General features: G+C 45.1%; 1 protein-coding gene across 1 annotated transcript; it reads right to left on the reverse strand.

The window, feature by feature from the left end:
* Positions 1–531: 531 nt before the first annotated feature.
* On the reverse strand, positions 532–19,329 carry gphb5 (glycoprotein hormone subunit beta 5). Its single transcript, XM_070877934.1, has 3 exons — positions 19,247–19,329; positions 2,687–2,891; positions 532–720 (listed from the first exon to the last, which is right to left on the reverse strand). Exons 1-3 carry the CDS (start codon positions 19,327–19,329, stop codon positions 532–534), a joined length of 477 nt encoding a protein of 158 aa, XP_070734035.1.
* Positions 19,330–19,653: the final 324 nt, after the last annotated feature.

Here is a 19,653-nt window from a genome sequence, read left to right on the forward strand (position 1 = left end):
AAGGTTAGAAAACAATTATTTATACAGAGAATCATTTAAATGGTGAATTGTCTTCGAACAAACTGTTATTGAAGCAGACTCTCTTTTGTTTTCAAAAACAGAATTAGATAGTTGTTAAAGGGTATGGAGAATGAGCAACAGACTGGGATTGAACTAGTTAGCCCAGTGAGAAAAACATCAGTGTAGACTTAAAGGGTGACTGGCCTGTTTCTGTGCTGTAACATTCTGTGATTCTACTGTTTTCAGTGTAGTACAAATGCTAAAAATAATTATAGATTTTTTAATAAACACATTTTCGCAACTCAGTTTTCTTTTTAAACAGGTGACTACATCATTTTCAAATATTTGTCTTTTACTTTCAATAAAATAACCTTACTTCTTCCCCCAAGGAAATTAAATTATCACCATATTAGCTTTAATATGGAAATATAGATTTTGATTTCAGCTTCAATTAATAAATCAAAATTTTCCCCCCAAAATTAGCTATTTTCTGTGAGATTTACTTTTGCACTTCGAGCCAAGATGGAGTTTTTATAGAGTCTCACACTCGGTGGTTGCAGTTGAGCAGATACCGCAGTCACATCGCACTGCCACGGGGTAGGTGTAATATGGATCTATGTCAGGACGACAGTTGGGTAGTTTCACGGTGATGAACCTGGTTTCATTATAGGTACAGACCCGATGGTGTGCGTCGATGTAAGGAGGATCAAGAACCGGTTTCTGTGAGCAAAAACATACAACACTTACAAAATGATTCCAGGAACAGTAAGAAGAATTATGTAATATTTGCATGCAAATATTCAACAACAAAAAGGCAAACTAACAGTAATACGTTTCTACCCTAAAGCTGTTTAGGCTGCTCTTTGCTGCAGGGATCCAACCTTATGTTCCCTCTAGAATGATTTAAATGTTTATTGATACACTAAAAGTATATTTTCCTCTGTTTGCTAATGTCAGTTGAGCTATAAAACATATCCCCAATTTATACACATGCCATAGTTTATTGCTAAAATTAGTAAACGTACACCCCTAAAGTTTGCCCATGATAGTTTTATACAAGGATGTTGTTTATATAGGAGGGGAGAAACTAACTAATACTTCTTTAACTGGACTGAAATTCAAAAGGTACCAGTAAGAAAGGAAAACAGATTGTGATTTTTCATTCAAAGGGACTTGTGAAACATGTTACCAGAGAAGGCCATTGAAGCAGACAGTATTCCGGGGTACGAGAGTAACCAATTCTATGTCTGGAGGGAAGTGAGTTGAGTGATGAGGTGAGAGGTACAAAATTGTGTTCTAACGCGAGATGCAGTAATTTCAAGCATTTTACATTTGCATTTTCTATCTTTGGCATCATTATAATTTGAGTTGCAAATTTTGAATAGACATTATGGAAATAAGCTGAACATAAATAGAAGTAGGCCATACGGCTCCTTGAACATGTGATCTACTCAATAAGATCATGGCTGAACTTTTACATCAACTCCACTTGCCCGCCCATATCCCTTGATTTCTTTGGTGCCCAACAATCTATCGATCTCAGCCTTGAGTATATTCATTGACTGAGCATTCACAGCCCTCTGGGGTAGAAAATTCCAAAGATTCACACCCCTTTGCATGAAGAAATTTCTCTTCATCTCAGTCCGAATTGGTCGACCTTTATCCTGAAATTTGGTCCCTAGTTTTAGACTTTCCAGTGAGGGGAAATAGTCTCTCAGCATTGACCTTGACAAGCCCTCTAAAAATGTTATACGTTTCAATGAGATCACTCTCATTCTTCTAAACTCCCGAGAATATAGGCTCATTCCTCTCAACCTCTCCTCTTTGGACAGCCCTCTCATGCCAGGAATCAATCCAGTGAACCTTCATTGCTCCCACTCTAAGGCAAGTATATATCCTTCCCGAGGTAAGAAGTCCAAAACTGCACACGGTACTTCAGGTGTGGTCTCACCAAAGCCCTATATAATTGCAACAAGACTTATTTACTTTTATACTCCAACCCCCTTGCAATAAAGATTAGCAACCATTTTCCTTCCTAATTGCTTGCTGTACCTGCATGTTAGCTTTCTGCGATTTGTGTACAAGATCACCCAAATCCCTCTGAATGCCAACATTTACAAGTCTCACACCTTTTAAAAAATAGTGGTCTTTTATGAGATTGTTTCTTTCATGGGAGAATTTTACATTTGCATTTTCTATCTTTTAATGACATAATCAGCATCAACAAAAAATGGAGATAAGAATTCAATCAGCTTGAAATAATAATGTTAATTATCATGATGAGGTGGGCAGTATTTAACCACATTACATGCTAAGATAACCATTGCTAAATGTTACAGAGCCAATGTTGACACTGTAAAGGCATCACCAATGATTGATGATTGAAAAAACCCTCCTTTCATTTCAAGTGTTGCTGCAATGTTTATGCAAAATATTTCATTGTATATTTTCATAGGATTTGCATGTTTTGAATTTACATCAATGGTGCTAGAAAAGCTGAAGTTAACATTGTTTTAATATATATATATTTTTAACTCTCTATCTCCAATTTTTAGAAAATGCCATTTCATACCAAGTACATTACAGAAATGGGTTCACATCTTTATTCAGTTTTACGTTAGTCTCCAACTGAGTGCAGCAATTTGAACTCATGAGGAAAATGATACAATCAGGTTCCCTGCCTCACCTCCCAGGTCTCACATCGTCCCCAGCAAGCGTCCGTGCTGATTCGCAACCCTTTACAACCAGGTTTCTTGGCCAGGAATGTAAACTCTCTTACAGCACAACCGATGAATGTCCGCAAGCTGATGTTGGAGGCTGGAAGGACATTTACATAAACAACCAGCAACTGAAGAATAAGACTCCACCATATTACGTGGTGTAGATTCAGCCTAAAATAAACACACATTTTGGTTTATTAATGGTAAAAATAGGAGGTTAAAATCAAGAAAATAAGGAATAATATAGCACACTTCATGCACAGCAAATGATAGTTTATGACCAAAATTATATTAATCTAGTCTCTCGTGATTCTCAACCTGAGATAAAAGATTATAAGAATTCAGGAACAAGATAACTATAAAATATGATATTGGGGAAAAAACAATGAATTTGTGACCTTAATTATTGCTGCACAATGTAGAGCAGACCTGTCACTCGTCCTCCTCTGGTAATTTCCTGTTACAGCAGAGGTTGATCCTCAAAGAATTACAGTGCAAAGTGTTGATCTGAGGCTACAGTGACATTTTTATTTGGAAAATTTGCCCTGTGTGCTATTCAAGCTTATGTCACATAGCCTCACCTTATATTTCTAGTTGCTTTGATAGATGGAGAAACAGCAGTCTGTCAGACTCTGTCATTCAGGCTAAGCTACTATTAATAATTTATTACAAGAAATAAATTCACACAGAAGCAAAATGAATATAGCACAACTATGTTTAACTGAAACAATACTTATTTCCTAACTTGAAAAGTCACACAAAAGCCGAGAAATTGGTTTGTGCTCGAATTCAGGCACAAATACAATAGCAACCACAAACTGTCATGCTGAAACCGAAGCGCAAGACAAGACGATCATGTGAAAAATGCCCTCTTGCAGAATCAGGATATAATCAGTATGCTTGACTCGAAGAAGACGAAGATCGGCTGGCGGGAATGCTGACACTGGACATACAATGAGTCCGGCGGGGGGAGGAGATCGGCAGCAGGATGAGCAGTGGTCTGCAGCAGTTCATAGATTTAAGAGCACTCCTACTCCTCCTGGCCCCACATTCAGGTAAGTAACTGGCATCATTCAGAGGTGTCTTTAAGGGCTGCTGGTTTTGCTGCTTTTTGCCTGAGAAAACTGACTACAGCATGCACAGCGCATGCTACAGTCAGTCAGGAACCAATTTTGAAGAGGGCCCTGTAATAGGCATTAAATTCACAATTTGCATGCGCAATTCACCTAATGCCAGTTTCAGGCAAGTGTCCTGGACAACTACAGGGTGCCATAACCAATATGGTGTGTGGTACATGCCTGGCATGGAATGAGTGCATGCATGCTGCGCACTATATTGGACTCTTCATCACCTGTTTTGGGCCAGAAAACAGGCAGTACACAATTCAGTTTCTGGAGTCTCAAAGCTCCTATTCAGAGTTGTTGAATTGATTCATTTGACACTGATGTTTTTTATGTAACTACATCGCTATCTCTTGAAATTCTGTCTTCATGCCGTGACATTGAAATATGACTGAACTGAGTAAACTAAAGATCAGTAGCTATTTCAGGGCCTTCGTGCCAAAAGAAGGCTTTTATGTCACATGTTAATATAGAGACATTACAGATAATGGCTGCATCTCCTCTTACATTGGCAATTTGCATACATATAATATTTTACACCTGGAGATATCCTGATGCAATTAACATACTAATGACTCTCTTTCGTGAGATTGCTTGGCTATAACCCTTCATCAGCAGCTGCTCCTGGCTGGTATTGTATTTTCACTCCAGTGTCAAACCTTAAGACATAGAAGATCATTGCAGACTGCAATTATTAGTTACAATTTAAGGTCACAGTTCATTGGCCTAGCATCAATTGTATTTAAAGATATAATAAATAAATACAGGTTACAGTTTCCCCAGCATAAAACTTAATTTAGGTCCAATGTGGATGATGTGGTGTATACAAAAGTTAACTTCATCTATGCTATGCTGAGGAAAATTTTGCTCTGATTATCATTCAGATGTACTCTTTCCTATTGTTTTGTATCTGTAAAGCATGCACTCCCGTGTTCCGCCACCAGGGAGCTCTTCCCCTGAAGTCCCAAGGGATCCCAGCATCCCTTGGGAGCACTGTATATAAGCTGGCCCCTAAGGCCTGTTCCTCACTCTGAAGTGTCTTATTAAAGACTGAGGTCACTGTTACTTTAACCTCCCTGTGTGCAGTCTCATCTGTGTTAGGAACACAATACCTATGAGCCCATATTTCTTCCTAAGATAAGTCATTTGATTGTGTAAATGCTTAAACAACTTGCATTTATATAGCGCCATTAACATAGAAAAACTTCCCATAGCATTTCACAAAGGCAAAAGGATGCTGAGGCAAGAAATACATAGGAAATTATTTGGAGGCAGTAGAATATTCCAAGAGTTCGGGAATTTTGATAGAATAGCCAATAATATTTTACACTTAAAAACATTATTTCATTGTTTTTTCCTTCCTTCCTCTTTTGAAGGTGTTGACTCTTACGGGGTTATGGTTTCACAGGTCCAGGTATCCTCTGGTACCTCACCCAAATGTTCAGCTGTGACACTCTCACGTTTGAGTCAGAAGATTGTGGATTCAAGTCCCACTCCAGCAACTTGAGCACAAAATCTAGGCTGGCATTTTAGTGCCGTGCTGGCAGAGATGCCGTCTTTTGGATGAGATGTTAAACTAAGGCCCTCTCAGGTGGACGTAAAAGGTCCAATGGCACTATCGAAGGAGAGCAGGGGAGTTCTCCCCAATGTCCTGTCCAATATTTATCCCTCAACCAACATCACTAAAACAGGTTATCTGGTCGTGACCTCATTGCTGTTTGTGGGAGCTTGCTGTATGCAAAGTGGCTGCCGCGTTTCCTACATTACAACAGTGACTGCACTTCAAAAGTACTTCATTGGCTGTACAGCTCTTTGGGACTTCCTGCGGTCGTGAAAGGTGCTAATAAGATCTTTCTTCCTTTCATGTGTTGGCAAGCCATATGACTGTGGTGAGCATCACAATCAAGCTTGATCCTGTACATACACAAAAGCAAAATACTGCAGATGCTGGAATCTGAAATAAAAAGAGAGAATGCTGGAAATCTCAGCGGGTCAGGCAGCATCTGTGGAGAGAAAAACAGAGTTAACGTTTCGGGTTGTCGACCTGAAACGTTAACTCTGTTTTTCTCTCCACAGATGCTGCCTGACCCGATAAGATTTCCAGCATTCTCTGTTGATCGTGTGCTTATTCCTCTCTGTGCATATGCACATTCCAGCATTGAGTCACTGGGCGGTGACTTGGAATGGAAACGCTGACTGATTTTAAATTTCTTTGCCCTGGAGGCACCCCAGCAGCGGCCTGGCTGGGAGCAGGCTGAACATCAAGCATCCTGGTCTGTATGGCTCAGTCCCACACTGATTGGTGGATCTGCTCACAAAGTCTTTGGGCAAGTTAAAGTAATGGTTTTTCAAATGCAAGTGTTTAAAATGTGATAAACACAAGCTACTTGTAAATGTTGGTTTTAAGTTTACCTTCTGCTAAAGAAAACGTATGTTAACTTTGCTCAATTTAAAAGTCCCAAGTGATTCATAACATTTCAAATTAAAATAAAAGTTGGTTACAATCATAATTTCTACTTTGGAAGGCTGAGATCAATACCAGTAGTTCATTATCTGTTTTTCAAGACAACTTATGCGGTAGTTACAATCCACACAAGATGAGCACTATAATTGTACTGAACACACATTGACTTGGCGTGTTCCCTGAAGGAAGTAGCCTTGCACCACTTCGGTTTCACACCAGCTTACAGCATAACTGTAACCAGTGGCTTTTGAAGCTTAAACATTGAGAGCAAGTCAGTAGGTCAAATGAATCCTCTAAACTTTAAGCTTATAATAATAGGACGAAGTAGCTGTTTCGCAGCTTCTAACGTTGGGGACTGCTGCGCGGAGCTCTGTGTGTACCTGTGCAGAGCTCTCTCTTCCCTTCAAGGGCAGCACAGGTAGTTTGTATAACTCTGTGCTATTCATTTGCATTGCTTCAAAAACGGTAACCTTATCATACCAGAACCAAATGTAAAATGTACTATTAGGCATCACTTGGTCCCTGTAAAGGTTTAAAAAACATAGACATCAAATATTGATTCTAGCTTGCAAAATCAAAAGATCCCAAACTAGGGAGAGAGTATCACTCACCTGTGACTGCACATCTTTTGATCTATATCTGCTTTTTTTTCTCTTTGAAGAATTGAGACTCTTCAAATTATTTCTCAGTCTTCACGGCACACAAAACAAAAACTTCACCTTTAACATTCACTCAAACAAACATTAAAGTTTCAATTTTTTTTTTATAAAGACTGCAAGACCTTTTATCTACGGACGGATCAACATCATCAGCACCCTGATGCTATGTCTCTAGCTGATGGTTCTGAAACCCTCGCAATTTTGGAATATATGGAGAAAGCAACTGTCAATCAGTATCAGCGTCCCGCAGTTCCTCCCTCCACCCTGTCACACACATCAGACTGCTCAGATCAATGGATACCTGACCTGCAATGTTACAGCCAAAGACTAAATCGAGAAGGCACAGGCTCAGTAAAGATAATTAACATTTAACTCGTTTGTACCACGGGGCTTAGTATTTTTCGAAGTACAGTTTTTTGAGCAAGCAGAGCAGTATTCAAATTTTAAATGTAACTCAAAAGTCATGTTCGTATAATGCAAGGCTTGTAATCCGCAGTAGTTAGTAGCCCTAAGCTAAAGGTTTAGTCAGTCTGCTACATTTTAAACATCAGAGGTCCTGTAGCTTACCCATTTTCACCAGATTAAGATCAATATAACCGTAAATGTTTTCCCTGATCTCTACACCAAGTAAGATTGACGCAATCTGTAACTCTCTTTGCTATGTGATGATTAAAAATGGCTTTAGAGGTTCAGTCAGGGCAAATGAAGACTGAATGGACTTACTTAAGTTTAGGCTACAGCCATTTTAGTGGGATGCAAATTTGTGCTAGTTTCTTTCCCAGTGTAACAACATGAATGTTTTTTAAATTGTCCACTATGCTTTTCAAGATGAGAGTACTGTCGATGATTAGTTTATTTTCATTGGTGAACAGTAATTGAGGGGAAACATGAGCCAAGTCTTCAAAGTGATGAGAGGCATTGACAATATAGATGAGGCAAGCATTGTAACACAGGCTGAGCGTAGAACTACAGGAATTGAAATATTAATCCGGTTCAAGTGAGAGTAGAGATTAAGAAAAAAAAAAATTTCTCCCACAAATAGAGGCTATTTGGAACACACTCGCAACGAAGAGAATTAACGTGGCCTCCATTAATCCATCAAAAAGGATTATTGATAAATAGGTATAACAGACTTTTCCAAAACGGGATCTTTGTCCTGCCTACATTCCTGCTGTGGCCCCAGTGGCAGTCCCATGAACCTTGGTCAGCAACAAATGTTCCTCTCTAAACCCATGATTCCTGCCATTATCTGCAGGTCAATCCTCAACATAGACCCAGTGCTTCCTGTACCCTCGGAATGGCATTGTATGTTATATAGGATAGAGAGAGATAATCAAATACTCCATGAAATGAACAGTCCCTGTGTTGCTGTGGTCAAGCTAGTGTCGATTATGGAAAGTAATCAGCTTGGGTTCAGCAGTGGAAACATGTTGGAGTCTTAGGCATAGGCGTAACTTTTGCATGGGCGACTAAATAAGTGGGGTTGAGTCTATGATGGGTAGATTGCACCTGATCTATGGAAGAAAGGGACTTCATGGGCTGAATGGCTTTTCTTGTTCATCATATGGTTACTTTTTAATCCAGGATCATTGCCGTTCACTGCCAAATCAAGTGCAACAGCAACTTGTATTTATATAGTTCCTTCAATGTAGAAATAAATTTGTTTCTATACAGTCCCAACAATGGACCTTACCCCAGTTTTACAACTGGGTATTTTTATCATCATCATAGGCAGTCCCTCGGAATCGAGGAAGACTTGCTTCCACTCTTAGCATGAGTTCTTAGGTGGCTGTAGAGTCCAATACGAGAACCACAGTCTCTGTCACAGATGGGATAGACAGTGGTTGAAGGGACGGGTGGGCAGGGAACCTAGTTTGCCACATGCTCCTTCCACTGCCTGCGCTTGATTTCTGCATGCTCTCTGTTGTGTATCTGTAAAGCATGCACTCCCATGTTCTGCCACCAGGGAGCGCATCCCCTAAAGTCCCAAGGGATCCCAGCATCACTTGGGAGCACTGTATATAAGCTGGCCCCTAAGGCCTGTTCCTCACTCTGCAGTGTCATAATAAAGACTGAGGTCACTGTTACTTTAAACTCCCCGTGTGCAATCTAATCTGTGTTAGGAACACAATAACTGGCGACGAGTATACGAATCCAACGCAAAGATGCAACAAACTGTGGGCATCCTGGAGAAGTTCTCTGAGGGTGAGGACTGGGAAGCCTATATCGAACAGCTAGACCAGTACTTTGTAGCCAATGAGCTGGTTGGAGAAGGAAGCTCTGCAAAAAGGAGAGCGGTCCTCCTCACGGTCTCCGGGGCACCGACCTACAGCCTTATGAAGAATCTTCTGGCTCTGGTGAAACCCACAGATAAGTCATATGAGGAGCTGTGTACACTGGTTCGGGAGCATCTTAACCCGAGGGAGAGCGTGCTGATGGTGAGGTATCGGTTCTACACATGCCAGCGATCTGAAGGTCAGGAAGTGGCGAGCTACGTCGCCGAGCTCAGGCGACTTGCAGGACAATGTGAGTTTGATGGCTACCTGGAGTAGATGCTCAGAGACTTTTTTGTACTGGGCATTGGCCACGAGACCATCCTACGAAAACTTTTGCCTGCAGAGACACCGACCCTCAGTAAGGCCATTGTGTTAGCATGGGCGTTTATGTCCATCAGTGATAACAACAAACAAATCTCTCAGCACACAAGTGCCAGCAATGTTCATAAATTAACTGGAACTGTGTTTGCAAACAGAAATGTACAGGGCAGAAACCACGAGTCTGCAACTGCCAGCAGGCCTCAGGTGACCCAGATGACTGAGTCCCCAACAAATGATGAATGCAAGGCAATTCGCACCTTGTTGGCGTTATGGAGGCTTCCATTCAGCCTATTCATGCCGCTTCAAAGGGTATGTTTGCAAGAGCTGTGGAACAATGGCGCACCTCCAACGAGCTTGCAAATGAGCTGTAAGCTCTGCAAAACCTGCTAACCACCACATGGCAGAGGAAGATCGGTCCATGGGGGATCAAAGCAATTCCGAGCCTCAGAGAGAGGAGGCAGATACTAAAGTAAACAGGGTGCACACATTTTCGATAAAATGTCCACCTATAATGCTAAACGTAAAATTGAATGGCTTACCCGTAGCCGTGGAACAGGACACTGGCGGTAGCCAATCCATCATGAATAAAAAGATGTTTGAGAGACTGTGGTGCAACAAGGCACTCAGATGAGCCCTGAGCCCAATCCTCACGAAACTGAGAACGTACACCAAAGAGCTTATCACTGTCCTGGGCAGCACCATGGTCAAGGTCACCTATGAGGGCACGGTGCATGAACTGCCACTCTGGATTGTCCCGGGCAATGGCCCCACATTGTTTGGAAGCAGCTGGCTGGGCAAAATCCGCTGGAACTGGGATGACATCCGAGCGCTATCACATGTCGATGAGGCCTCATGTACCCAGGTTCTTAACAAATTTCCTTCCCTTTTTGAGCCAGGCATTGGAAACTTTTCCAGGGTGAAGGTGCGGATCCACTTGGTCCCAGAGGTACGACCCATTCACCACAAGACACGAGCGGTACCTCACATGATGAGGGAGAGAGTGGAAATCGAGCTGGACAGGCTGCAACGCGAGGGCATCATCTCCCCAATGGAATTCAACGTGTGGGCCAGCTTGATTGTTCCAGTACTCAAAAGTGATGGCACGGTCAGGATTTGCGGCGATTATAAAGTAACTATTAATCGTTTCTCGCTACAGGACCAATACCCGCTACCTAAGGCAGACGACCTATTTGCGACGCTGGCAAGAGGCAAGACGTTCACCAAGCTCGACCTGACTTCGGCCTACATAACGCAGGAGCTGGAGGAGTCTTTGAAGGGCCTCACCTGCATCAACACACACAAGGGACTGTTCATCTACAACAGATCTCCGTTTGGAATTCGGTCGGCTGCAGCGATCTTCCAGAGAAACATGGAGAGCCTACTCAAGTCGATACCACGCACGGTGGTTTTTCAGGACGACATATTGGTCACGGGTCGGGACACCGTCGAGCACCTACCAAAACCTGGAGGAGGTCCTCCAGCGACTGGATCGCGTAGGGCTACAGCTGAAGAGGTCGAAATGCGTCTTCATGGCAACAGAAGTCGAGTTTTTGAGGAGAAAGATCGCGGCGGACGGCATTCATAGAAACATAGAAAATAGGTGCAGGAGTAGGCCATTCGGCCCTTCGAGCCTGCACCACCATTCAATAAGATCATGGCTGATCCTTCACCTCAGTACCCCTTTCCCACTTTCTCTCCATACCCCTTGATCCTTTTAGCCGTAAGGGCCATATCTAACTTCCTCTTTAATACATCCAATGAACTGGCACCAACAACTCTTTGCGTCAGGGAATTCCATAGGTTAACAACTCTCTGAGTGAAGAAGTTTCTCCTCATCTCAGTCCTAAATGGCCTACCCCTTATCCTAAGACTGTGTCCCCTGGTTCTCGACTTCCCCAACATCGGGAACATTCTTCCTGCATCTAACCTGTCCCGTCCCGTCAGAATCTTATATGTTTCTATGAGATCCCCTCTCATCCTTCTAAACTCCAGTGTATAAAGGCCCAGTTGATCCAGTCTCTTCTCATATGTCAGTCCAGCCATCCCTGGAATCAGTCTGGTGAACCTTCGCTGCACTCCCTCAATAGCAAGAACGTCCTTCCTCAGATTAGGAGACCAAAACTGAACACAATATTTCAGGTGAGGCCTCACCAAGGTCCTGTACAACTGCAGTAAGACCTCCCTGCTCCTATACTCAAATCCCCTAGCTATGAAGGCCAACATGCCAATTGCCTTCTTCACTGCCTGCTGTACCTGCATGCCAACTTTCAATGACTGATGTACCATGACACCCAGGTCTCGTTGCAACTCCCCTTTTCCTAATCTGCCGCCATTCAGAGAATATTTTGCCTTCATGTTTTTGCCACCAAAGTGGATAACCTCACATTTATCCACATTATACTGCATCTGCCATGCATTTGTCCACTCACCAAACCTGTCCACGTCACCCTGCAGCCTCTTAGCATCCTCCTCACAGCTCACACCGCCACCTAGTTTAGTGTCATTTGCAAACTTGGAGATATTACACTCAATTCCTTCATCCAAATCATTGATGTATATTTTAACGAGCTGGGGTCCCAGCACTGAGACCTGCGGCACTCCACTAGTCACTGCCTCCCATTCCAAAAATTACCCGTTTATCCCGACTCTCTGCTTCCTGTCTGCCAACCAATTCTCTATCCACACCAGTACATTATCCCCAATACCACGTGCTTTGATTTTGCACACCAATCTCTTATGTGGGATCTTGTCAAAGGCCTTTTGAAAGTCCAAATACGCCACATCCACTGATTCTCCTTTGTCCACTCTACTAGTTACATCCTCAAAAAATTCCAGAAGATTTGTCAAGCATGATTTCCCTTTCATAAATCCATGCTGACTTGGACCGATCCTGTCACTGCTTTCCAAATGCGCTGCTATTTCATCCTCAATGATTGATTCCAACATTTTCCCCACTACTGATGTCAGGCTAACTGGTCTATAATTACCCGTTTTCTCTCTCCCTCCTTTTTTAAAAAGTGGTGTTGCATTATCTACCCTGAAGTCCACAGGAACTGATCCAGAGTCAATAAACTGTTGGAAAATGATCACCAATGCATCCACTATTTCTAGGGCCACTTCCTTAATAGTCTGGGATGCAGACAATCAGGCCCCAGGGATTTATCTGCCTTCAATTCCATCAATTTCCACAACACAATTTCCTGCCTAATTAGGATATCCTTCAATTCCTCCTTCTCACTAGACCCTCGGTCCCCTGGTACATCCGGAAGATTATTTGTGTCTTCCTTTGTGAAGACAGAACCGAATTATTTGTTCAATTGGTCTGCCATTTCTTTGTTCCCCATTATAAATTCACCCGAGTCCGACTGCAAGATACCTACATTTGTCTTCACTACTCTTTTTCTCTTCACATATCTATAGGAGCTTTTGCAGTCAGTTTTTATGTTCATGGCAAGCTTCCTCTCGTACTCTATTTTCCTCCTCCTAATTAAATCCTTAGTCCTCCTCTGCTGAATTCTAAATTTCTCCCAGTCCTCAGGTTGGCTGCTTTTTCTGGCCAATTTATATGCCTCTTCCTTGGATCTAACACGATCCTTAATTTCCCTTGTTAGCCACGGTTGAGCCACCTTCGCTGTTTTATTTTTACTCCAGACAGGGATGTACAATTGTTGAAGTTTATCCATGTGATCTACAAATATTTGCCATTGCCTATCCACCGTCAACCCTTTAAGTATCACTCGCCAGTCTATTCTAGCCAATTCACGCCTCATGCCGTCGAAGTTAGCTTTCCTTAAGTTCAGGACCCTAGTTTCTGACTAAACTGTGTCACGCTCCATCTTAATAAAGAATTCTACCATATTATATTCACTCTTCCCCAAGGGGCCTCGCACAACAAGATTGCTAATTGGTTCCTTCTCATTACACATCACCCAGTCTAGGATGGCCAGCCCTCTAGTTGGTTCCTCGACATATTGGTCGAGAAAACCATCCCTAATACATTGCAGGAAATCCTCCTCCACCGCATTGCTACCAGCTTGGTTCGCCCAATCTATATGTAAATTAAAGTCACCCATGATAACTACTGCACCTTTATTGCACACATCCCTTATTTGTTGTTTGATGCTGTCCCCAATCTCACTACTACTGTTTGGTGGCCTGTACACAACTCCCACCAGCGTTTTCTGCCCTTTGGTATTCCGTAGCTCCACCCATACCGATTCAACATCATCCAAACCAATGTCCTTCCTTATTATTGCATTAATTTCCTCTTTAACCAGCAACGCCACCCCGCCTCCTTTTCCTTTCTGTCTATCCTTCTTAAATGTTGAATACCTCTGGATGTTGAGTTCCCAGCCTTGGTTACCCTGGAGCCATGTCTCCGTAATGCCAACTACATCATATCCATTAACTGCTATCTGCGCAGTTAATTCGTCCACCTTATTCCGAATACTCCTCGCTTTGAGGCATAGAGCCTTCAGGCTTGTCTTTTTAACACTCTTTGCCCCTTTAGAATTTTGCTGTAATGTGGCCCTTTTTGTTTTTTGCCTTGGGTTTCTCAGACCTCCACTTTTACTATTCTCCTTTCTATCTTTTGCCTCTGTCTCACTTTTATTTCCCTCTGCCTCCCTGCATAGGTTCCCATCCCCTGCCATATTAGTTTAGCTCCTCCCCAACAGCACTGGCAACAACTCCCCCTCGAACATTGGTTCAAGTCCTGCCCAGGTGCAAACTGTCCTGTTTGTACTGGTCCCACCTCCCCCAGAACCGGTTCCAATGTCCCAGGAATTTGAATCCCTCCATTCTGCACCACTTCTCAAGCCACGTATTCATCTGAGCTATCCTGCGATTCCTAATCTGACGAGCACGTGGCACTGGTAGCAATCCTGAGATTACTACTTTTGAGGTCCTACTTTTTAATTTAGCTCCTCGCTCCCTAAATTTGTCTCGTAGGACCTCATCCCGTTTTTTAACTATATCGTTGGTACCTATATGCACCACGACAACTGGCTGTTCACCCTCCCTTTTCAGAATGTCCTGCACCCGCTCCGAGACATCCTTGACCCTTGCACCAGGGAGGCAACATACCATCCTGGAGTCTCGATTGTGGCCGCAGAAACGCCTATCTATTCCCCTTGCAATTGAATCCCCTATCACTAACGCTCTCCCACTCTTTTTCCTGCCCTCCTGTGCAGCAGAGCCACCCACGGTGCCATGAACTTGGCTGCTGCTACCTTCCCCTGATGAGTCATCCCCCTCAACAGTACCCAAAGCAGTGTATCTGTTTTGCAGGGAGATGACCGCAGGGGACCTCTGCGCTATCTTCCTTGCACTGCTCTTCCTGTTGGTCACCCGTTCCCTATCTGGCTCTGTACCTTTACCTGCGATGTGACCAACTCACTAAACGTGCTATTCACGTCATTCTCAGCACCGTGGATGCTCCAGAGTTCATCCACCCGCAGCTCCAGTGCCGCAATGCGGTCTGTCAGAATCTGAAGGCGGATGCACTTCCCGCACACATAGTTGTCAGGGACACCGGAAGCGTCCCTGAGTTCCCACGTAGTATAGGAGGAGCATAACACGTGTCCGAGCTCTTCTGCCATGACTTAACCCTTAGATTAACCTAATTGGGCAACAACAATGTTAAACGGTTACTTACTGATAAAGAAAGAAAAAGAAAAAGAGAAACTACTTACCAATCACCAGTCAATCACGTACCCCTTTGGCTGTGACGTCACCTTTTGATTTCTTTCTACTTTTTTGCTTTCCCACCCTGCTGCAGCTGCACAAGCTCGCCTCTCCACGCACCTGGAATCCCGAGCCTCCTCCGACATGTTGAGCCTTTTTATAGGCCTCAGCGACGCACCTCCCGAGCCTCTCCACGCACCTGGAACTCCCGAGCCTCCTCCGACGCGTTGGGCCTTTTTATAGGCCTCAGCAATGCACCTCCCAAGCCTGTCCATGCACCTGGTGTCAAGTATGTAACTAGCATACTACTGTAACCCTTATACAATTGTAACCCTCATGTAACCACTACATTCTGTACATACTTACTAGAAATGCACACCTTGACCACAGTGGGTGTACTTGCGGGAGACACTCCTTACCTGGAGATTCAGGTATATAAGGGGAGGTCCCTCGCAGGGCCAGCACTCTTTGGTCCAGGGAATAAAGATGAAGGTCACAGAGTGACTGTGCCGCAGTACGTGCCTCGTGTGATTATGTTTAAGAGTTAAGGACTCAACACCTGGCGACGGGAAACGGGAATCAGTAAACCCAGAGGATGGCCACTGGTAGCTCAGAGGAACGTTACTGTGTGGGTGAAGACTGGGACGATTTTGTTGGAGAGACTCTAACAGACCTTTGTCACGAAGGACTGACTGGGAGAGGATGCGGCTGACAAGCGGAGGGCGCATCTACTAACAAGCTGCGGGACAAAAACGTATGCACTGATGAAGGACCTGCTCGCACCCCACAAACCGGCCGACAAGTCTTTTGAACAGCTCAGCCAGCTGATCAGCGAACACTTAAAACCGGCGAGCAGCATACACATGGCCCGCCACCGGTTCTACACACACCGATGTCGGGAAGGGCAAAACATCTCGGACTTCGTGGCAGACTTGCGCCGCTTGGCCAGCCTCTGTAAGTTCTCAGACGCCTGCAGGGGGGAGATGTTAAGGGATTTTTTCATTGAGGGCATTAGCCATGCCGGGATCTTCAGGAAGCTCATGGAGACCAAGGACTTAACTCTAGAAGGGGCAGCATTGCTAGCTCAAACTTTCATAGCCGGGGAAGAAGAGACCAAGCTAATTTACATGAGTAGTCCTGGGTCCAACGTGGCGACGGACCAAGGAATTAACGTGATAAATGCGGCTCAAGATCTCGCAGTCAGGCAAAGGCATTTTGAAACTGCAGCAGTCAGACAAAGGCATTTTGTAACTGCCCAAGCTGAAACCGACTCTAAGGTGGGCCCCCGACAGGGACAATGGAGAGGGGAGCGGCAATTCACGCCATCAAGGGGATCATTAACACCCACCATCAGAGTGTTTAGTAACAACCAAGGGAACAATCAGAGAGGAATGCCTGCTAACAGTCCTTTTGTGAACAACGATCTCAGCCAATGCTGGAGATGCAGGCGCAGACATTATGCGAAAAGCTGCAAATTTCAGCAGTTCGTCTGTAGGAATTGTAATGCCAGAGGACATTTGGCTAGGGTTTGCAAACAGCCGGTAGTGAGGCTAATCTATGAAACAGAGGAATCAGGTGAGGGGCTTGCAGTGCAGGACAATGCCTGGGGTAAAGCCATGGATGCCGAAGTTCAGCGGGTTCATGTGGCTGACGTCCACAGCTCATACACCAAAACGCCACCCATGATGATGAAAGTTTTATTGAATGGCATCCCGGTGCACATGGAGCTGGACACGGGAGCTAGCCAGTCCCTCATGAGTGCACAACAATTTGAGAAACTATGGCCACACAGAGCTAGCAGGCCCAAACTGGAACGACTGAATACGCAGCTATGGACGTACACCCAAGAGATCATTCCAGTGCTAGGCAGTGCAAACGTCGTGATAACACACAATGGGTCACAGAACCGGCTGCCACTCTGGATTGTTCCGGGAAATGGCCCCGTGCTTTTGGGAAGGAGCTGGCTAGCTGAGATGAACTGGAAATGGGGGGATGTGCACGCCATTTCATCTGTGGAGCGAAGCTCATGCTCACAGGTACTACAAAAATTCGAGTTACTGTTTCAACCTGATGTCGGAACGTTCAAGGGCACAAAAGTAGTTACACGCATCATCCCGTACGCCAGACCAGTGCACCACAAAGCCAGAGCGGTGCCATACGTGATGCGTGAGAAAATAGAGAGTGAACTGGACAGGCTGCTCAGAGAGGGCATAATTTCGCCTGTTGAATTCAGTGACTGGGCAAGTCCCATTGTTCCTGTCCTTAAAGCGGACGGCTCGGTTAAGATCTGTGGTGACTACAAAGCCATCATCAATCGGCTGTCTCTGCAGGACCAATACCCGCTCCCGAGGGCGGAGGACCTTTTTGCCAAGTTGGCAGGTGGCAAGCTGTTCACTAAATTGGACCTCACTTCGGCCTACATGACTCAGGAACTGGCTGAAGAATCCAAGCTTCTGACCACCATCACGACGCACAAGGATTTATTCATCTACAACAGGTGTCCTTTTGGCATCCATTCGGCAGCCGAAATCTTTCAGAGAAACATGGAAAGCTTGCTGAAATCCTTTCCCAGCACAATCGTATTCCAGGACGACATACTAATAACGGGTCGAGACACCGAAGAACACCTCCACAACCTGGAGGAGGTGCTATGCCGACAGGACCGGGTAGGCCTGCGGCTGAAGAAGGCCAAGTGTGTGTTTTTGGCCTCAGAGGTCGAGTTTTTAGGCAGGAGGGTTGCCGCAGACGGGATCCGGCCTACAGAATCCAAAACAGAGGCGATCTGTCATGCGCCCCGGCCCGGCAACACATCGGAGTTGTGATCGTTCCTGGGACTTTTGAATTATTTCGGGAACTTCCTGCCGAACTTAAGCACATTGTTGGAGCCGTTACACGTGCTCCTGCGTAAGGGTTGCGAATGGTTTTGCGGGGACTGTCAAGAACGGGCTTTCAACAGGGCGCGGAATCTGCTTTGTTCTAACAAACTGTTAACGCTGTATGACCCCTGTAAAAAACTAGTTTTAACATGCGATGCATCATCATACGGGGTTGGGTGTGTGTTGCAGCAGGGTAATGGAGACGGACAACTCCAACTGGTAGCTTATGCCTCCAGGTCACTCTCCCAGGCAGAGCGGGGGAATGGCATGGTCGAAAAGGAAGCACTCGCTTGCGTTTATGGTGTGAAAAAAATGCACCAATACCTTTTTGGCAGACCATTCGAGTTAAAAACAGACCACAAGCCGTTAACTTCTCTGTTGTCCGACAGCAAGGCGGTCAATGCAAATGCGTCAGCTCGCATACAGCAATGGGCTCTCACGCTAGCTGCGTATGACTACACCATTCGGCACCAGCCAGGCACCGAAAACTGCACTGACGTGCTCAGCAGGCTTCCACTGGCCACCACCGAGGGGGCAGCGGAGCAAAGTGCCGAGATGGTCATGGCCGTTGAGGCTTTTGACAGCGCAGGCTCCCCCATCACAGCCTGCCAGATCAAACTCTGGACCAACAGGGACCCCCTCCTATCCATGATAAAGAAATGTGTCCGCACACGGGGCGTGCCCCGAGGAGGTCAGACCGTTTCAGAGACGGATGGATGAGCTCTCCATCCAAACCAACTGCCTGCTATGGGGCAGCCGAGTGGTCATGCCCCAGAAGGGGAGGGAAGCGTTCATCAGGGAACTCCACTGCGAGCACCTGGCATCGTGTTAATGAAGGCCATTGCCCGGTCACATGTATGGTGGCCGGGGATTGACTCAGACCTGGAACACGACGTGTGCCCAGCTGGGCACCGCCTCCAGGGAGGCCTCGCTCAGCCCGTGGCCCTGGCCCACCAGGCCATGGTCACGCATTCACATGGACTATGCGGGCCTGTTCATGGGAAACATTTTCTTGATAATTGTCAATGCATACTCGAAATGGATCGAGTGCATCATATTAAACTCGTGCACGACATCCATTACCGTAGAGAGCCTGTGCACGGTTTTCGCGACCCACGGCTTACCGGACATTCTGGTCAGCGACAATGGCCCGTGTTTCACCAGCCATGAATTCCAGGAGTTTATGTCGAGTAATGGCATCAAACATGTCCAGACGGCACCGTTCAAGCCGGCTTCCATTGGCCAGGCAAAACGTGCGGTCCAAGTCGTAAAGCAAGGCATGCTCCGCATCCAAGGACCCTCTCTGCAGTACCGCCAGCGGAACTCCTCATGAAACGCACGCTCAAAACATGGCTGTCCCTCATCCACCCAACCCTGGCGGACATTGTTGAGGGCAAGCGCCAGTCCCAAACCAAGTGCCATGATCGTAACTCAAGGGAGAGATGTATAGAAATGGATGATCCGGTATTTGTACTTAACCATACATTGGGACCCAAGTGGCTGGAGGGCACCGTAATTGGTAAAGAGGGAA

The sequence above is a fragment of the Pristiophorus japonicus genome, chromosome 4 (genome assembly GCF_044704955.1).
Source record: "Pristiophorus japonicus isolate sPriJap1 chromosome 4, sPriJap1.hap1, whole genome shotgun sequence".
Taxonomy (NCBI): domain Eukaryota; kingdom Metazoa; phylum Chordata; class Chondrichthyes; family Pristiophoridae; genus Pristiophorus; species Pristiophorus japonicus.